This window comes from Podarcis erhardii (genome assembly GCF_964252035.2).
Source record: "Podarcis erhardii genome assembly, chromosome: 5".
In the NCBI taxonomy this organism is placed as follows: domain Eukaryota; kingdom Metazoa; phylum Chordata; class Lepidosauria; order Squamata; family Lacertidae; genus Podarcis; species Podarcis erhardii.
Window position 1 is genome coordinate 49,138,713 of NC_138509.1, and position 16,579 is coordinate 49,155,291.

General features: G+C 38.2%; 1 protein-coding gene across 1 annotated transcript in view; it reads left to right on the forward strand.

Annotated features, from left to right (window-relative positions):
- PDZD8 (PDZ domain containing 8) overlaps positions 1 to 14,053 on the forward strand; it is a 35,978-nt gene extending 21,925 nt beyond the window's left edge. Inside the window, exons 4-5 of the mRNA XM_081863645.1 lie at positions 8,652 to 8,814; positions 11,654 to 14,053. Of these exons, the coding sequence (XP_081719771.1) occupies positions 8,652 to 8,814; positions 11,654 to 13,944 (2,454 nt within the window). The 3' untranslated portion in view covers positions 13,945 to 14,053. The remainder of the gene's footprint in view (positions 1 to 8,651; positions 8,815 to 11,653) is intronic.
- Positions 14,054 to 16,579: the final 2,526 nt, after the last annotated feature.

The following is a 16,579-nucleotide window of genomic DNA, read 5'->3' on the forward strand; positions in this document are numbered from 1 at the left end:
GCTTACTGAAGTCTGCCATTTCAGTGTTTAATCCTGTCAAAGGAAAGAACTGAGATTAAGGCAAAAAACAAATAAAAAACCTTCCATTTTTGAAAATGTCACTTTTTATGAAAATACCAAGTCTTGTAAAACTTAGCATTTGAAAATACAGTGGGGGATAATTTTGAGACTTGCATAACTTTCTGTAATCCATATTGCATGTAAAATGGAAAGCTGTCTGCTTTCTCATGTTGAGCAATAACTATTTGGCTTACTTAGTAACTGCCTTGATTTAAAGTTGTTATATTCTGTTGAAATAGCTTTCCTCTATCTTCCCTTTCCTGGCAACAGTTGCAAGCATTACCCTGATGTGCATATTATTATTATAATAATGTCTGCAGTCATATGATATCTGTCCTTTCCCTCCAAGATCCTTCCAATAAATAAAGGACACAATTTTGTACATACTGTGAATGCACCAAGGTGTGGTTTTTTTAGCTGAACTTGGCTACTTTGGATGAGAAAAAGTCAAGGTGTTCCCAGTCCTATTTTATGTTACAGTTTCCCCTTTCTTAACTCTGTTCTTGAAACAGTAGTCAAAACAAAATAAAAAAATTCCTTCCAGTAGCACCTTAAAGACCAACTAAGTCAGTTCTTGGTATGAGCTTTCGTGTGCATGCACACTTCTTCAGATACACTGAAACAGAAGTTTCCAGACCCTTCTATATAGTGAGAAGGTGGGGAGGGGTATTACTCAGAAGGGTGGTGGGAATGGGTGATTGGCAGATAGCTGTGATGAGCCTGTTGACGACTCTTAACGACTGCAATAGGTCTTACAGGAAAAAGCAAGGGGTGAGAAGGTGAAAAATGGCTTTGTCATGTATATCTGTAACTGGAACTTGAAACAGTAGGTTTACTATTATTAATTAATTAATTAATTAATTAATTATTGTTTGGATGGCTTAGGTGTTAATGATGATTCAGTGCACTGTAACACATGTTTTCTAAAGGCATATGTTATCCTAGGGTATAAACTTAACTTGGTTTATTTTCTTTAAGCAGCTACAAATCCTAAAAGAAACAAAGAGGAGTATTTATTTTTCACAGATGCACTGTGCTGACAATCCATTTTGTATTCACATGGTAATCTGTTCTGTTGCTTATATAAATATTGGACACAAGGCAGAGTTTTCAGTATTACTTGCAGACAGCCATGTTTCTCATTTGAAATTGATTTACAGTGACAAGTGATTTCAGCTATAAAGGTGGACTCAGCATGAAAGCTAATTATTTGTGTAAACAATATGGCCTGTACGTAAGAGTGATAACAATGTTTGTTTTCTTGACCCAACTAAACATGGTGGTTTCCAGGTAATGTGCTTAGTTTCAAATGACTTTCTAAAGCATATGTGATATATTGTACAGAATATATTGCCTGGTTACGAGGTTCCAGCGTAATCTAGTTAATATTGTGTCTATGTATGTGTGTGATTTACTTGGGAGTCCTGGCTTGTGTTCAAACCAGAGTTTCTCAAAATATGGTCTGCACACTCCATTCAGGTAGTCCATGGAAAGGTTGCAAAACAGTCATCTGTCCTTGGCCCTGCAAGTTCATATCTAAAAGAGAGGCAAAGTTGAAATGGTTCAAGGGCCAATTGTCATTCTTGGTGTTCTGGTTCATAGCTACTGCAGCCATGTTTAGAATCTGTTCCTTCTGAAGCCAAGTGCTGATGTCATAGCACTAGCAATACTAGTTGTTGATGTTGTTGTTTCTCTTTGGACACATTAAACATGTTTTATGACTATATGAACAAACTAGAATGAGCAGAGTGAAGCCTCAGATTAATATGCTACCTCACCTCCTCCCATATGACCAAGAGAAGGACTTCTGGCATGTAGACTTCAAATTTCTGGCTTGTTAGTTATGGCATAAAACAAACTCTTTTTAAGTTTCAGAACAAGCCAACTTCAAACCATGGATTGTGAAGCTGACTTGTTTAATTTAACCTTAAACAATTGCCCCTGATTTGTGTGTAATAAGAAGCCAGGATTCATGGAAATTGAATGTAAACATGCCAGTTCTATTCCCAGCTGTACAGGGTGAGGTGGGGGGGGGGAGGGTGAGAGAGTACATGAGGCCAAGACTTTGCTCAAGCTTATTCTAGTTCATGTATGAAGTTCTAAGCTATGGTTTAACGTTATGTTAAACCAGCCTCTTCTGCCCAAAAACATATTTTTGCAAGTTATTGGGATAAGCTCAGTATCAAGCAACGAATATATTGCCTTACCGAGCATTTCCTCTCATTGTTACTAGAAAGATGTTCTGTGATAGTAATGATCTCAGTTCTTGGAGGAGAGTCTACTCTTTTAATCTTCTCATATATATATATATATATATATATATATATATATATATATATATGCAGGTTTTGGTGTCCTCGGGTGTCTTCCCGTGTAAAAGTTGGGGTGTCTAGGCGACGTTTCGACGAGGTCTCACTCGCCATCTTCAGGCTGGTGCTTTCGGCTTCTTGTTACTGGAACAGAGCTGGATCTCAGTGTTTGAGTTCCTATAAATACTGTAGAGGGGGTGTGGTGTGTAGCCTCCAATGTTCTGGGCAGAGAGGAAGTTCCCAGGCTAGTGTGCCTTTTCTTCTTTTGTTCCTTAATTACTTGAGAGATATCAAGTAATTAAGGAACAAAAGAAGAAAAGGCACACTAGCCTGGGAACTTCCTCTCTGCCCAGAACATTGGAGGCTACACACCACACCCCCTCTACAGTATTTATAGGAACTCAAACACTGAGATCCAGCTCTGTTCCAGTAACAAGAAGCCGAAAGCACCAGCCTGAAGATGGCGAGTGAGACCTCGTCGAAACGTCGCCTAGACACCCCAACTTTTACACGGGAAGACACCCGAGGACACCAAAACCTGCATTCCTGTACCCGTGAAAATCTACGAAAGCATATATATATATATATATATATATATATATATATATATATATATATATGGCCATTTATTCTTTCTTTTGCTTGTTTCCTTCTAGCTCGTTGCCAGTCTATATAAGAGGACCTTCCTTCTTACTGCATGATAACCATATTTTTTAGAAGCCTTTGATAGGGGATTCCTTTCTAAAAGGTTTGGAATTCATTTCACCAGGTTGTCCTTATCTTCATATTTGGTGATACTCCAGAAAGCTACTGAGTAATGACTTCCCTTTTAAACATGCTAAACTGATGCTTTCTGAATGTTTAATTGTTAATAGGTGCTTTCTTCCAGTTTGCATTTCTGAGACAGAAACTAGGTTGACAGATCTGAGTTTTCTGGATCTTCTGTGGGTGTATTTAAAACTTGGCTTTACATTGGCCATCTTCCATATACCTGGCAAAGGGAGTGTATGATCTTTTAGGAGAGAATGTTCAAAATTTAATAAAGGCTTAAGCCCAAATATGAATTATGGGGAGGAAGAGGGGAAAGGCACAAGAGATAACCTACTGAAAGCATTAAAGAAAAATACCCTGGGTGGAATTCAAAATAGTACTAAGAAGAGTTAGTTATGCCAGCACAAGAATTATTGTGCTGGCATAGCTATCACCTTAGCATGACTTACATGATAGAATGATCTCTCCTGTCCTCCTGCCACATGCAGTTCTGGGGACTCTCCTGACCCCCTATAGCTGATGGGGCACACAGGGGAAGGAGTCAAGGGAAAGCTTTGTTGTACCAGCCAGACATCTTGTGTTGGCTTCTGCTAGCGCAGCTATTTAGTTGAATCTGGCCAACTGTGTTACAAACTAATACTATTGAGAGTGACATTTCCAGTCATATTTCTTCCTACCAAAGGGTTTTTGAAGTACACTGATGTGGTCTGGTTCACATATGCTAAGAAATTATTTATTATGTGTGAACTCTGTACACTAGTGAGATTTTTTAATGTCAAAAAACATGATCAGAAGCTTATTGTTGACTTGTGAACCTTTGTTTAACTATGACTTTGTGTTAACCTGTAGACCTGCCACACCTCCTTAGCCATGGTTTGTTCAGCCACCCCATATCATGTGCTTACCAAACCAGAAAGGCACAAGGCAAAAGAGAAACATATCAAACTTTGGAGAAACAAGCCATAGTTTGTTTGAACTTCTGTGGGACAACTTGTGCTTTATTAAACCATTGTTTACTGTTATTGTGCAAATCAGGCCAGTGTTGGGTCTGTTCTCTGCCCCCGTCAAGTGGTAGGTGTTAGGGCATATGATTGTCCAAAAATGTTTGTTTTCTTTACATTGCTGTTTCCTTATTTTTACTTCTGTGCTAAAGCATTTAATCATCCTTGAAGGGAAAGTGGCATTTAAACAAATCCATAAATTAAACCTATTTTTGTACAATAAAACTCAAAACAATATTGGTTGATTTAATGGCATAGAAACATAATTCCATCTTTACTTTTCCAAGCTATCAAATCATTTAAATGCCATCATACTGTAGAATCTTTTCACTTTTAATTATTTTACCACACTCGTGTTTAGAGGATATTAAAGTATATAGGTCAAAGGATATGAGCCACCAGAGTTCAGTGATGAAAACAGAGGTTTACTCTTCATGATTTTCTGCTGACATTTGAAAGCTAACAAATTTCCTCAGTAGGAAATAAAACTGCCTTATTGATGTATTATGGTAATTGACAGAACTGAGTGATCTTAAAATGATAAGGTAACATAGATCCCTTTGTTTGCAAATAGGAACAAAAAGGGCAAAAATGTAGCACTCTTTCTGTCTCTAGGACTTGCAGAATTTCCTGAACATTCTACTCTTTGAAAGGCTCACAGAAAAGATCATTTTTTTTTAAAGTATTAAAAGCACAGACAGTTTTCAGCTGCATATATAGAGATGAAATGTCAAATTGCTGCATGCAGAGGAATAATAGTCATGATATACTGTGCAAATAATACTGATATGTTTCACAAATACATTGTGCTCAAAGCAGTTCACAATAAAATTTAAATAAAATGATAATTATAGTATAAAATTGCCAGTCAAACAATTAGTTTATTTAAAAACCTTCTTTCCCCCAATTGTGGTTAAAATTTACCCCACCGATACTTTTCTTTACACCTAAGTAGTCCCTCTTGATATATCATCATCTGCACAGTTGTCACCTACCCAGGGTGCTCCCAAATTTCAACCTTTCAGTTTTATTTCTGTCAACAACAACAAAAACCTGTGAAATCTATTGATTTCTGCCACTGAGGTGCTTTTTCTGTCTCAGCCACTGTTAGTATATTGGAGTAACAAATGTACCACACAGTTTTTAAAACAAAAATCAACCCAAGGAAGCAGATAAGTGCCCTTCTTCTGATAGAAAACACATTGCTGTTGTTTTGGAACATTTTACTATCCAGATGCATATTAGAATTTCACTTGGGATAGTAAAACATCCCCCTCCCCCCAAATTACCTATGTCATTATCTTAGTTTCAGCTTAAGAATTATAATATTGGGGTAAAAAAATCCTAGATGGTTTTTCAAACAAAAGCAGTTACAGGGAAGCAGATGAAAGCACTCCTGACACACAGCACATGGCACTGTTGGGGTCATTCTGCTTCCCTGAGATGCACTGAAATTTGGTTTAGTCAGCTGCTGTTGAAAAGTGAAAAATACAGCACAGTGTAATGTTGAGCAATAGTCCTTGGGGGGAAATAAACACAAAGAGGTAGAAACATTTTATAGCTCAGGAAAAAGAAATGGAAAAGCAGAAGAGACTATTGGTACTTAGGAAACCATAAACAAGGGGTGCAATCCTAAGATGTTCTTTTTATGTTAAGTATATTCTGCTTACAGAAGAGCTAGCTTGCACCTTGTGCTAGAGCTATGCACTGAAAAGCGAAATAGTTTTGAATCTTGCTCTACTCAGCCTGGGACAGTTTTTGGAAATGAAATGCCCTTACTGATGGTGAAGAGGGAGGGGCATTGGTCTGCACCAATGGAATGTCATATTGTCCCCTAATCAAGGGGATCAGAGATTTAATTTGAAATGCTGCATAATTGCTAAATTGGGCATTCTGAGACCTCCCTTACATCTATGCCTAAATAATGTTTTATAATTTATTCTATATTTTCCCACTAGATGAATAGAATTAGAATTTCTATTCATAGAAATAGAATTAGCTGTCATTGCCATTTTTTTAAGAAAAGAGGAGGAAATATGGATGGGCAAAACCTGGAAAAAATATGAAAAATTTGGAAGAATAGACATTTTAATCACAGCTATTCTGCCAAGTCAACTGCGATTTCTAAAAGCAGTGCTGATGGTGTGGAGAGATTGGGACTCATTTCTGGCCCCCAAACCCTCTTGATTCTCTCCCCCCCCCCCAAGCTCTTCTTGCAATATTTGAAAATTGACTTTATGAGTCAGTCAATGTGAGATTGTACAACATTTTGCAATAACTGATCCATGCTCAAGTGCTATATTAGAGGAATCTTTTCTATCAGTGGCTGTCAGAATTGAAATATGAAAAATCAATTGTTTTCCATTTTTTCAGGACTGAGAGAACATCACAACTGCATTTAGCAAGAACTAAAAGTCAATGAGTAATAACCATTCAGCATGAGTTACACTAGCATCTTTTTCTAAATTGCTTTCTTTAGAAGAGGAACAGAATTGCATGTAAAACCAATGGCTTCCTTTTTACATGATGCAGACACTGTCCTCCTAAATGCTAGTTGCCCTGTTGTAGTTGTTTGTATCTGCTGCTTCCATAATTGTCATTGCTTGGAATACCTGGGCAATTCATGCTAATTGCTAAAGAGATTGCGTCTTGCATGTCACAGAAACTGGTTATTTCTGAGTGTTCTGAAAAATTACTGCTTTGCAATTCGAAGGTAAACATAAGCTATTACAAGTATGCCCAGAAAAGCCCCCTTTTATATAAATCACATATTCTAACAGTAGAGAATGTTTTCTAAGTTGGGAAAATATGAGCATTTGTACATATGAAGTTGTCAGACGTTGGTCCATCTAGCCCTGTATTACTCAAACTGTCAGTGGCTCTCCAACTTCTCAGGCAGTTAACTTTTCTAGCTCTACTAATTGCTTTCCTTTACTAGATGGCAGGGATTGACCCCTCTACATGCAAAACATATGCCAGGGACGGCCTGTCCCCTTGTGTTGCCTGAGGTGTCCCCCACCCTTCCACCCCTGCCAAAGCTCTGCTTGCTAGGGTCATGCAATGGCAGCTTCCAGCAAGATCTCACATAACTCTCCCAAGATCTCTGCAAAAGCCACCATTGCAGCCACACAACCACAGTAAAGAGTTGTAACCCTTGCTTAGAGGAATCTGGGTAATAACTGCACTTAATGAGGTCCATGGTGTAGGGGCCCATGAAAGGTTTTTCCTTGTGGGGGCTCCGCACCTGTTGAATGAACTCCCCTCTGAGGTGTATCACACTCCAGCATGTTTTTTTGTTTTGTCAGCAGGAAAAAATATGTACCTTTTTGCCCAAGCCTTTGGGGAGGGGTGGTGGTGCCAGGTGGCTGAATGGATCAGTGCATCTGGCTTTTAACCAGAAGGTTAGTGGTTCAGGCCCACCCAAGGACAGCTGTGGGCAGGATTCCTCATTGCAGGGTGTTGGACTAGATGATTTCTCGGGTTCCCTTCCAGCTCTATGACTTCTATAACCTCTGCTGAGGGAGCCTCATTTTGCAGCTGCTGTTGCGATTTTATTGGTATGTGTTTCATATTGTTAATAAATCAGTTTTAGATGTCTGTTGGGGGCTGCCAGGTGCCATCATACCCACAAATGCCTTCATTGGCATCCCCAGACACTGAGCTTTTATTTTTTTTAAAAAAAGTAGCCCTAGAAAAGTAATTATGAAGCAAAATGTGCAGGTACACTTCTAAGTGATTTCACTTAAATGAGTTAACCTGGGTGTTCCCACCTGTCAGTGTCCACCATAAATGTATAAGTTTTTCTGCCCCTGGTTTTGCAGGCTTTTTGTTTGCTTCAGACTGTACCTGGAAAAAACTTACTGTTCCTCTGAGAAGGGAGACAGATGTATTTCCCCGATGCCTATATGATGTTTTTTGAAAAAAGGAAATGGGAAATAGTTTGAGCCTAATTTATCCCCTACAGCAATAAGTGCTCTATGATTTCAAATCACTTCATCTTTAGTAAAATAAGATTTTCGAATGCAAAATATGTTGATTTGCAGCATTTCAGATTAACTTCTGCTTGAGACCCTGAGCACTACTTGTACTGGAAGAAGCAAATTGTTTGCCACATGGTTTTGAATACAGCATATGATATCTGTAGAGCTGATCTTAATTTGGTTTTCTTTTTCTGTTAATTGGCTTGATTAAAGTCATGGATCACATAGTGTTCTGCTGAGTTGGAGTATGCTATAGTTCATGTAACATGTTCCTATTCAACTTTATTTGATAAAAAACATTCATTTTTGCAAACATGGATAGAAAATGAAATTCTGTACACTATTCAGGTAATAGGGTGCAACTTAAAACAAAAAACTGTATTATAGTTCATTATTGATCATCCCTGTTTTAAACGTACCACATTTTGTAAGACAGATTTGTCTAGAGAAAACATAGTAACCTTATGCATTAAATCTTTATTAGATACCAGATTAAATGTGATTTCATTTTACAATTTCTTTCTTCCCAGGCAGAACTACTAAAAGGAAATTCACCAAGTGTTGGACTCACTCTGCGCCAAATACAAGTTAAGGAAGGTGAAACAGGGCATGTTGTCATTGAAACTATCACACCGAACTCAGCTGCAGCAGTTGCTGATCTTCAGAGAGGGGATAGGCTTATAGCTATTGGAGGTAAGTAGTAAAACAACTTGGATAAAACTGTATGTCAGATCCATCTTTAGCTATCCTCTCTGGACCAGCTTCCCTAATACTGTACTAGTCCCTTCTTCCACACATAGCATATTGTGGTTGTTGTTCACTCCTGTCCCGTACTTAAGTGACCTGAGATTTATTTATAACCTCTTCTTGCTTTCTTTTCCAGTTGTAACTGTCCTTTTCCTCAAGCCCTACTCTCACTACGTTTTCTTTGGGCTCATTTCAATCCATACTTTGTCATGTTGCTTCACCCTCCTAGAGCCAGTGTGCTGTAGTGGTTGAGAGTGGTGGACTCGTAATCTGGTGAACCGGGTTCGCGTCCCACATGCAGTTGCTGGGTGACCTTGGGCTAGTCACTCTTCTCTCTCTCAACCTCACTCACCCCACAGAGTGTTTGTTGTGGGGGAGGAAGGGAAAAGGAGATTGTTAGCCGCTTTGAGACTCCTTAGGGTAGTGATAAAGCAGGATATCAAATCCAAACTCTTCTTCTTGGCTTTCCTTCCCTCAGTTTTTTTGTTTTGTTTTGACATCGTAAAACCTCTTCCCAGTTCCAAGCCTTCCTGTGTATGAGGTTCCAATCCTGTCAACCCTAAGCTGTTAGTTTTACCTACCCTTGCAAAATGTAACACATTTCATAACACTATATACCAAGTTAGTCAATTGGTGTCAGAAGCTTCACTGAAACAGACACAGTAAAACCTTTTTCAGTTCTGTGGGTCTAGGTTACACCTACAGTTTGTTCTAAACCAAAACTATGTTTTTGTGCCTCTTGCTGTTAACAGTTAGGTTGCACTTGCTCTGAAAGTACTTGCTGTAATGCATTATTTAGATTTAAAGCTTCCTTAACACCTGACTTCCATAATTGCACTGAAAGCATCTGAAAATCAATATAAACACATTTAAATTCTTCCTACTCAAAGACAGACATGTTGTCTCCACTCATTAGACATTTCTATGTTTACGTGCAATTGTGTTTTTCTTTTTCATGAATACAATTTTTTAAAAAGTTTATTTACACTTCAATCCCATGATCCCTGAGATGGGATCCTAGAGGATATTTGGAGAATCTCTTTCCAGGGTAGAGAAAAAGAGAGAGGCCCACTCTTGGGTGAGTGAGATTGATCTTGTGAGCTGTCTCCTAACCATTATGAAACTCCAGCACCCTTGCCTTGCAGATGTCAAGTAGTATAGGAGCCAGCTCCTAGAGGGGCCAAGGGGGCTTTGCCATTCAAATGGTGTTTTGTTCACTGCATCATGTGATTGATTATGTGGGGTGGAGCTTACGTGGGCACTCCCAATATTTTATTCAAGTTGGCACCCCTGGTCAGTAGAGACATAAGGGGGGGGCAAGGAAAATGTGCCAGAAGAAGCCCTCCCATTCTCCAGCTCACAACTGAAGTATGGAAGAAACTATGACAGTCCTGGACATGACATTTCTTGCCTGCCCCCACCATTCAAAAACAGTAGGGGAGGGATAATAAAAAAGGTGGAAGAACCAGAGGCAAGGACGGGGGGGGGGGGCGCTGCTCCCTTCCTTCTGCCCTGCCACATCACTCCCAATAGAACTTTGGAATCTGAGGGTCCACTAATTTCAGTCCCAATCCCTCCTTGATGGACTCGTGGAATTGCTATGTTGGAAAGATAAATTTACCTACCCCAGTGCCTGCAGATCAAAACCAAAAGGCACTGACACTGTTCCTGGTATGTAGTGTACCAGTGTGATGCAGCTGCTAGAGTATGTGTGGAAAATGCAGATTCAAATGTGCATTTGGCAAAGGGTGACCTTGAACCTAGACTTCACCGTGTGGCGGGGGGCAGGGAAGGCAGCTTTTACTGCAGCCCCCCAGCACCATTCTAGAAGGTTGGAAGGTACATTAGAGGTATAGCACATCATCCTCTTCAATATTTTAAATGTGAATGGGGTTCTCATCTGAAACCACCTTTTGTTAAAATCTTCTAGATGGTATCACAGTGTTTCTTACCTGGCAGAACTACAGGGTGGTTTTTCCCAGCAGCTGTTGCTTCGCAGTTTCACTTCCCTGGCTATTGCCTGTGTGTAGATTCCAGCTGTACCTAAACATGGGTCATGGTTTTTGCAGGCACTATGGGCTGATGCAACAATAATTATTGATAAATTATTACCTAGAGACCTGAAAAAATATAAATAATTTGGCCCATATCGCATTAGGCACCAACCATTCTGAAATTGAGGAAGTATTTTGGGTTCTTGTGCAACAATATCCAGTAATTTGGAGTTCACAAAACAGATTCCTGAACATTTTTCTATATGTGGTATTCTGGTATATTAGCAACTTACTTCTATCTTTGTAAGTTCAAATTTATTTCTTCATCATCAGTTGGAGTGACAATAGTGAAAATATTCTCCATGGCTCTGGTTTGTGTTAATAGCTTGTGTCTTCTTCCTTGAATCGGGAATGGTTTACATGGTTAGCTACTGAACCAAGTGTTTCACACTGCCATGTTTGATGGTACCAATTCCCTTTAGGATCAATAAGGAGCTGAATTCAGGTGCCTATCACCCTACCACTAGGAGGGGCCAGAGTTCCATTTCACATGTATGCTGTCAAATCTGATTGTCTTGTTCATCATGGAAACAAGATATTCCGGTCAAAGTGCTGCCAAGATCTCCATGTGTCGGGCCCTTTCTGTGCACACAGTTCCCAGTCAGCAGAATCTGGTGTTTGGTATGAAAATTGTCCTCATTGAAACAGGGCATGAATGTTTTATAAAGTCAGCTATATATTTTTTTTTTTCATTACTGTTGATTCTTGGATTTTTTTCTCTTTTTTGACAGGAGTGAAAATTACATCAACAATACAAGTGCTAAAGCTCATCAGACAGGCTGGTGACAGAGTCATCGTACATTATGAGAGGCCTGTTGGCTATAACCAACAGAATTCAGTACCGCAAGATAGTCTTGCACCATTTGTAAACTCAGTGTTTCCAGATGAGGAGACATCAGCAGATCTAGAAAACAAAGAACTAGATTTACAATTTGAGGATTTGGCAAATGAATTAAAGTCATATGAACCCGGAGATGATTCTTCAACCAGTCCCAAGCATACCACAGTGTCATCTACAGCAAAACCACCTGGAACTGTATCACCGCTACCAAGCCGCAAGGGACATTTTGGAAGTCCTCAGGCAACTGGAAAGGCACTTTTCAGAGAGGCAGCCAAACAAGTGGTACAAAAAAATTCTGAAAATATAGATGCAACCCACCAAACAAACAAACAGACAAGTAAACCTCCTGTCCCACCCAGGCCACAGTTTAAAATCACACCACTTCCTAATGAAGTTCAAAATACACTAGAAACTGGTGACTTATCTGCTGAGAAACCAGAGAAGCAGCCACTTCCTGCAAGTAATGGAGATAAAAATTCAGTAAAGCTAACAAAAAATACTGATATAGAAGAAGAACCTACAGGATCCAAATTAGTTGTAAATAAACCAGAAGTAGTTAAGGAGCCTTCCGATTCCACACTGAATGTTAAAGCAGTTACAAACAAACCAGCTGCAAACAAACTAGAATTAATGAAGGACGCTTCAGAATCATTACAGAGTCCCAAAGCAGTTACAAACAAAGCAGTTACAAACAAATTAGAAACTGTAAAAGAACCTTCAGAATCTTCACAAAGTTCTAGATCAGCTACAGAAAACCATAGTTCATGGGAAACACCAGAAATTCCTTATCGCAAACGATTAGGTAAATGGACAAGGACAAAGACCTCTTCCTACATATTTGAAGTAGAAAAAGAGCACAAGTACCTAAATGTGGCTGTTTGGTGTAGGGATCCTTTCAAATTAGGTGGGCTTCTCTGTTTAGGATATGAAAGCATAAAACTTGAAGAAATAGCTTTAGATTGTATAGCTACATCCTCCATGGAATTCATTAGACAATTTAGATTAAATCCTCCTTCACCTAAAGCTTCAGTAACTAGAACTGCATTGCGTAATTTGATTTCTCACAAAGGTTTCAATGAAAATTTTTGTTACGGTGATATTACTATACATTTTAAATATTTAAAAGAGGGTGAACCAGAAGACTCCAGTTTTCTCCTGGAAAAAGAAAAAGAAAATATTTCAGAAGATGAATCTGCTCCCATTCTTCCCAAAGAGGACCCTTATTTTGGACAGATTATCTACACTGAAAACAAGCATAATTTTCAGGACACCCAGTTTCAGAATCCAACTTGGTGTGATTACTGCAAAAAAAAAGTTTGGACTAAAGCAGCATCACAGTGTGTTGTTTGTGCATACGTTTGTCACAAAAAATGTCAAGAAAAATGTCTAACGGAAAGCCCATTTTGTTTAGGAGCCACAAGACGGCTTGAACGAGACCTTCGCACTTTTAAATTTGATAGCCCTGATTCTCTAAGCGTACCAGCATCTCGTGCCGATACAGAATTGAAAACTGCAAACAGAACAACAGGTTTAACAAGACATATCATCAACACTAGCTCCCGGTTGTTAAATCTTCGTCAAGTTCCTAAAGTTCGTGTTAGTGAGCCAGGGGCTGATGTAGTAGAACCTTCGCCAAAGCACACGCCACATGGTTCCGATAATGAAGGTAGCGACACAGAAACTGGTGGTCCAAGTAGCCCTTCCAAACAAGCCAGTACAGGGATAAAGTTAGCAAGAAAAGAAGGTGGATTAGATGATAGTGTCTACATTGCTGTTAAAGAAATTGGTCGAGACCTTTATAGAGGTTTGCCTACAGAAGAAAGAATCCTAAAATTAGAGGTTATGTTGGAAAAACTACAGTATGAAATAGACCAGGAACTGGAAAATAACAATTCTTTAATAAGAGAAAAGAAAGAAACAACAGATACAAGGAAAAAAATGCTATTGTCTACTGCATTGGCTAAATCAGGTGAACGACTGCAAGCCCTAACACTCCTTATGATTCACTACAGAGCAGGCATTGAAGATATAGAAGCTTTAGACCTGGAATCCAGAAAAGAGGATAAATATGAAGACGAAGAAATGGATAATGAAGTTGAAAGTGCTCTAGTAATGGAGCCAGTACTCGAACAACTACTAAAAGAAGGAGAGCTTGAAAGATCTGATGACTTAGTAGAATGATGTTGCACATTTGGCCTTGAGAATGATAAACTGGGAAAATACTTTGCACTTAATCAAAACCACACCAGATACATTAAAATGTAATTAAACACTGGTAAAATGTATACAAGCTGCTTTTCCACAGGTGTTTTTTTAAATCTCTGTAAGAGTATAGTTAGAGTTTTCTTTACAAGTACAGTTCCCCTTTCTTGTTTTTTGTTGACATAGCTGGTCCAATTTGTGTTTAAAGAACATTTTGGAAGTTTATACTGGAAGATTAATTTATTTGAACTTTTTCTAAAGTTTCATGCTAATACAGTTGTTTTATTTTTTGTTCCGTTCCATTATTAAGTTTAATGTTTTGATTTTTAACTGCATGCTGAAATTTACAGCCATGGGGACCAGGTTCGGAAGATTTTGATTGTGTCTCATTATTTGGCTCTTTGATTTATTTCAGAGCAGGGGTGTTTTGTTTTTTTGCCAATCATGCATCATAGCCAACACAGGCTTTATTTTCAGTTATTTAGTAAAGGTGTTACTACATATCATGATGCTTACTTTCCATAATTTTTTTCAGTCACAGATTTTTGAAGCTTAATTGACACTTGAATACCTTTTTCCTTTATGGGTTTAGCAAAATTGTAAGCTGGGAGAGAATTCTAAAACATGTCTAGTTCAAAGCTCAAATAATTATCAGTAGGTGCTCATCTCCCCCTCTCTCCTTCCTTAAAGACCACAAACATTCAATTTCACCTGATCATAAGCTGTACCAATATTGTATAGCAATTTCTTGGAAATGTACCAGCAAAAGATATGTTAATGTAAAAATAGGTGGAAGCCTTATAGAACATATCACTGTAATATTATAATGCATAAAGACCTATTTTTAAGTTGAGTTGTAGCTTTTTCTGTTTACCTAAGCATTGATTTTTCCACAAAATGTATGACTTTTGTGTGTTAATGTTTAAAGGGTAAATGAAATGCAAAAATAATTTACTTCCACTGGTTGTAATGCCATCGTGAACAGAAAAATGCTAGTTAGATACCCAGCTTTTTAATATAGCATGTGAGTTTCCTTACTGGTTCCTGGGCCCAACAGAAATTGGGGACCTTTTTAAAATTTCTTTTTTAAAAGCCTCAGCTGGTCTGCTAAGAAATATATTTGGAGGGGGGTTGACATTTATGTGTCATAAGGCTTTGTTTTCCATATCATTATTTTAGGCCCTGTGCTATATATACAAACACCTGTAGAAACTGGCAAAGCTAGCACACCTAAAGCCTCTTATTTTGACAGACAAGCAATCAGCTATCCTATTATGTTGAATCTGCTTTTCAGTTTGTATAGGAGTGATAACAACCTCTTCACATCTTTTTGGCCTTAAGAATAACCTTTTGCATTTAAAAAAACATAACTGAGCCGAATATTAAATTAGAATACAATCCATACTAGTAAAAAAGGGTACAGTTCTGCTCTTTTAAAAAATTTGCTTCATAACTTATACTAGATACTTCCAAAAAATAAACCCCTCCAAAAGAGTTCAACATTGTGTTTAATGAATTTTATCTCTCAATTTATTTTCTGGGTTGCTTACCAACTGAGGTGGTTTGGAATAATTCTCCATTAGTTTTTCGCTTGAGTCCAGGTACTGCCTTGAAACACTTGCTCATTTGAGAAAACAGCTGCAAAAATAATATAGGCATTAGGTTTTTTCAAAATAATACCTTATAGTTTATCAGTTAATGAAACGGGCATGAAAAGTTTGGTATCAATACTCTGCTATGATGATTGTATAATAAATTAAATGTAGTGCAATATTCTAAATGTTGCGTGAGAATGGTGGCAAAATAATTGTATGGTAGCAAGGGAAAACATAATTATAACAAACACTGATCTTGAGAGGCAAGCTGTATTAATACATTCCTATTATATTCTTTGCTTCTGTGCTTTACTGTACATAGCTGAAAATAAAAAATGCCACTGAAAGCAAGGATATCTTGATGTAGTGGTATGTAACTACTTGACACTTGCACATATTTATAGAAAGTCTGCCCAAGATGATTGTCAGACATGATTTTATCATGAAAACAAGCTTTAATAAATTTTTTAAAATAAGTTCTCAGTTTCTCTGTTGCAAGCTGTTATATTTATAGGATATTTTCAGTACTTATCTGCAAATATTATCTTATCCATGTTGTAGAGGATTGACATCCAAAATTTTTATCTTCAAGTGAATCCTTTCAGTGATGCCCTGGAAAACAACTCAGTGATAGAGAACATGCTTTGTCTGCAGATGGCCCCATCTTTACTCCCTGACGTCTCCAGATAGAGTTGGAAAGGCACCTGCCTAAAGCCCTTGAGAGTCACTTCTACTCGCTGTAGACACTACTGAGCTTGATGGGCTAGTGGTATAGACTGCTTTCACTGTTTCTTTCCATTGACTTGTTAGCTAAGGAACATCTTTCACATCCGCACAGAGGATTCAATGATACATTCTAGGTAGCATGCTAAATTTCTCCTGCATTTGGGGGGACTCAACAAGTGCAGGGGATTGAAAGTATTGTAGGCTGCCTATCAGGATCCATTCTGTTGCAAAGCTGCATAGATAAAAATCTACTACATCAAATTAGTATAAATTCCTTAAATGCACTTTGGCAT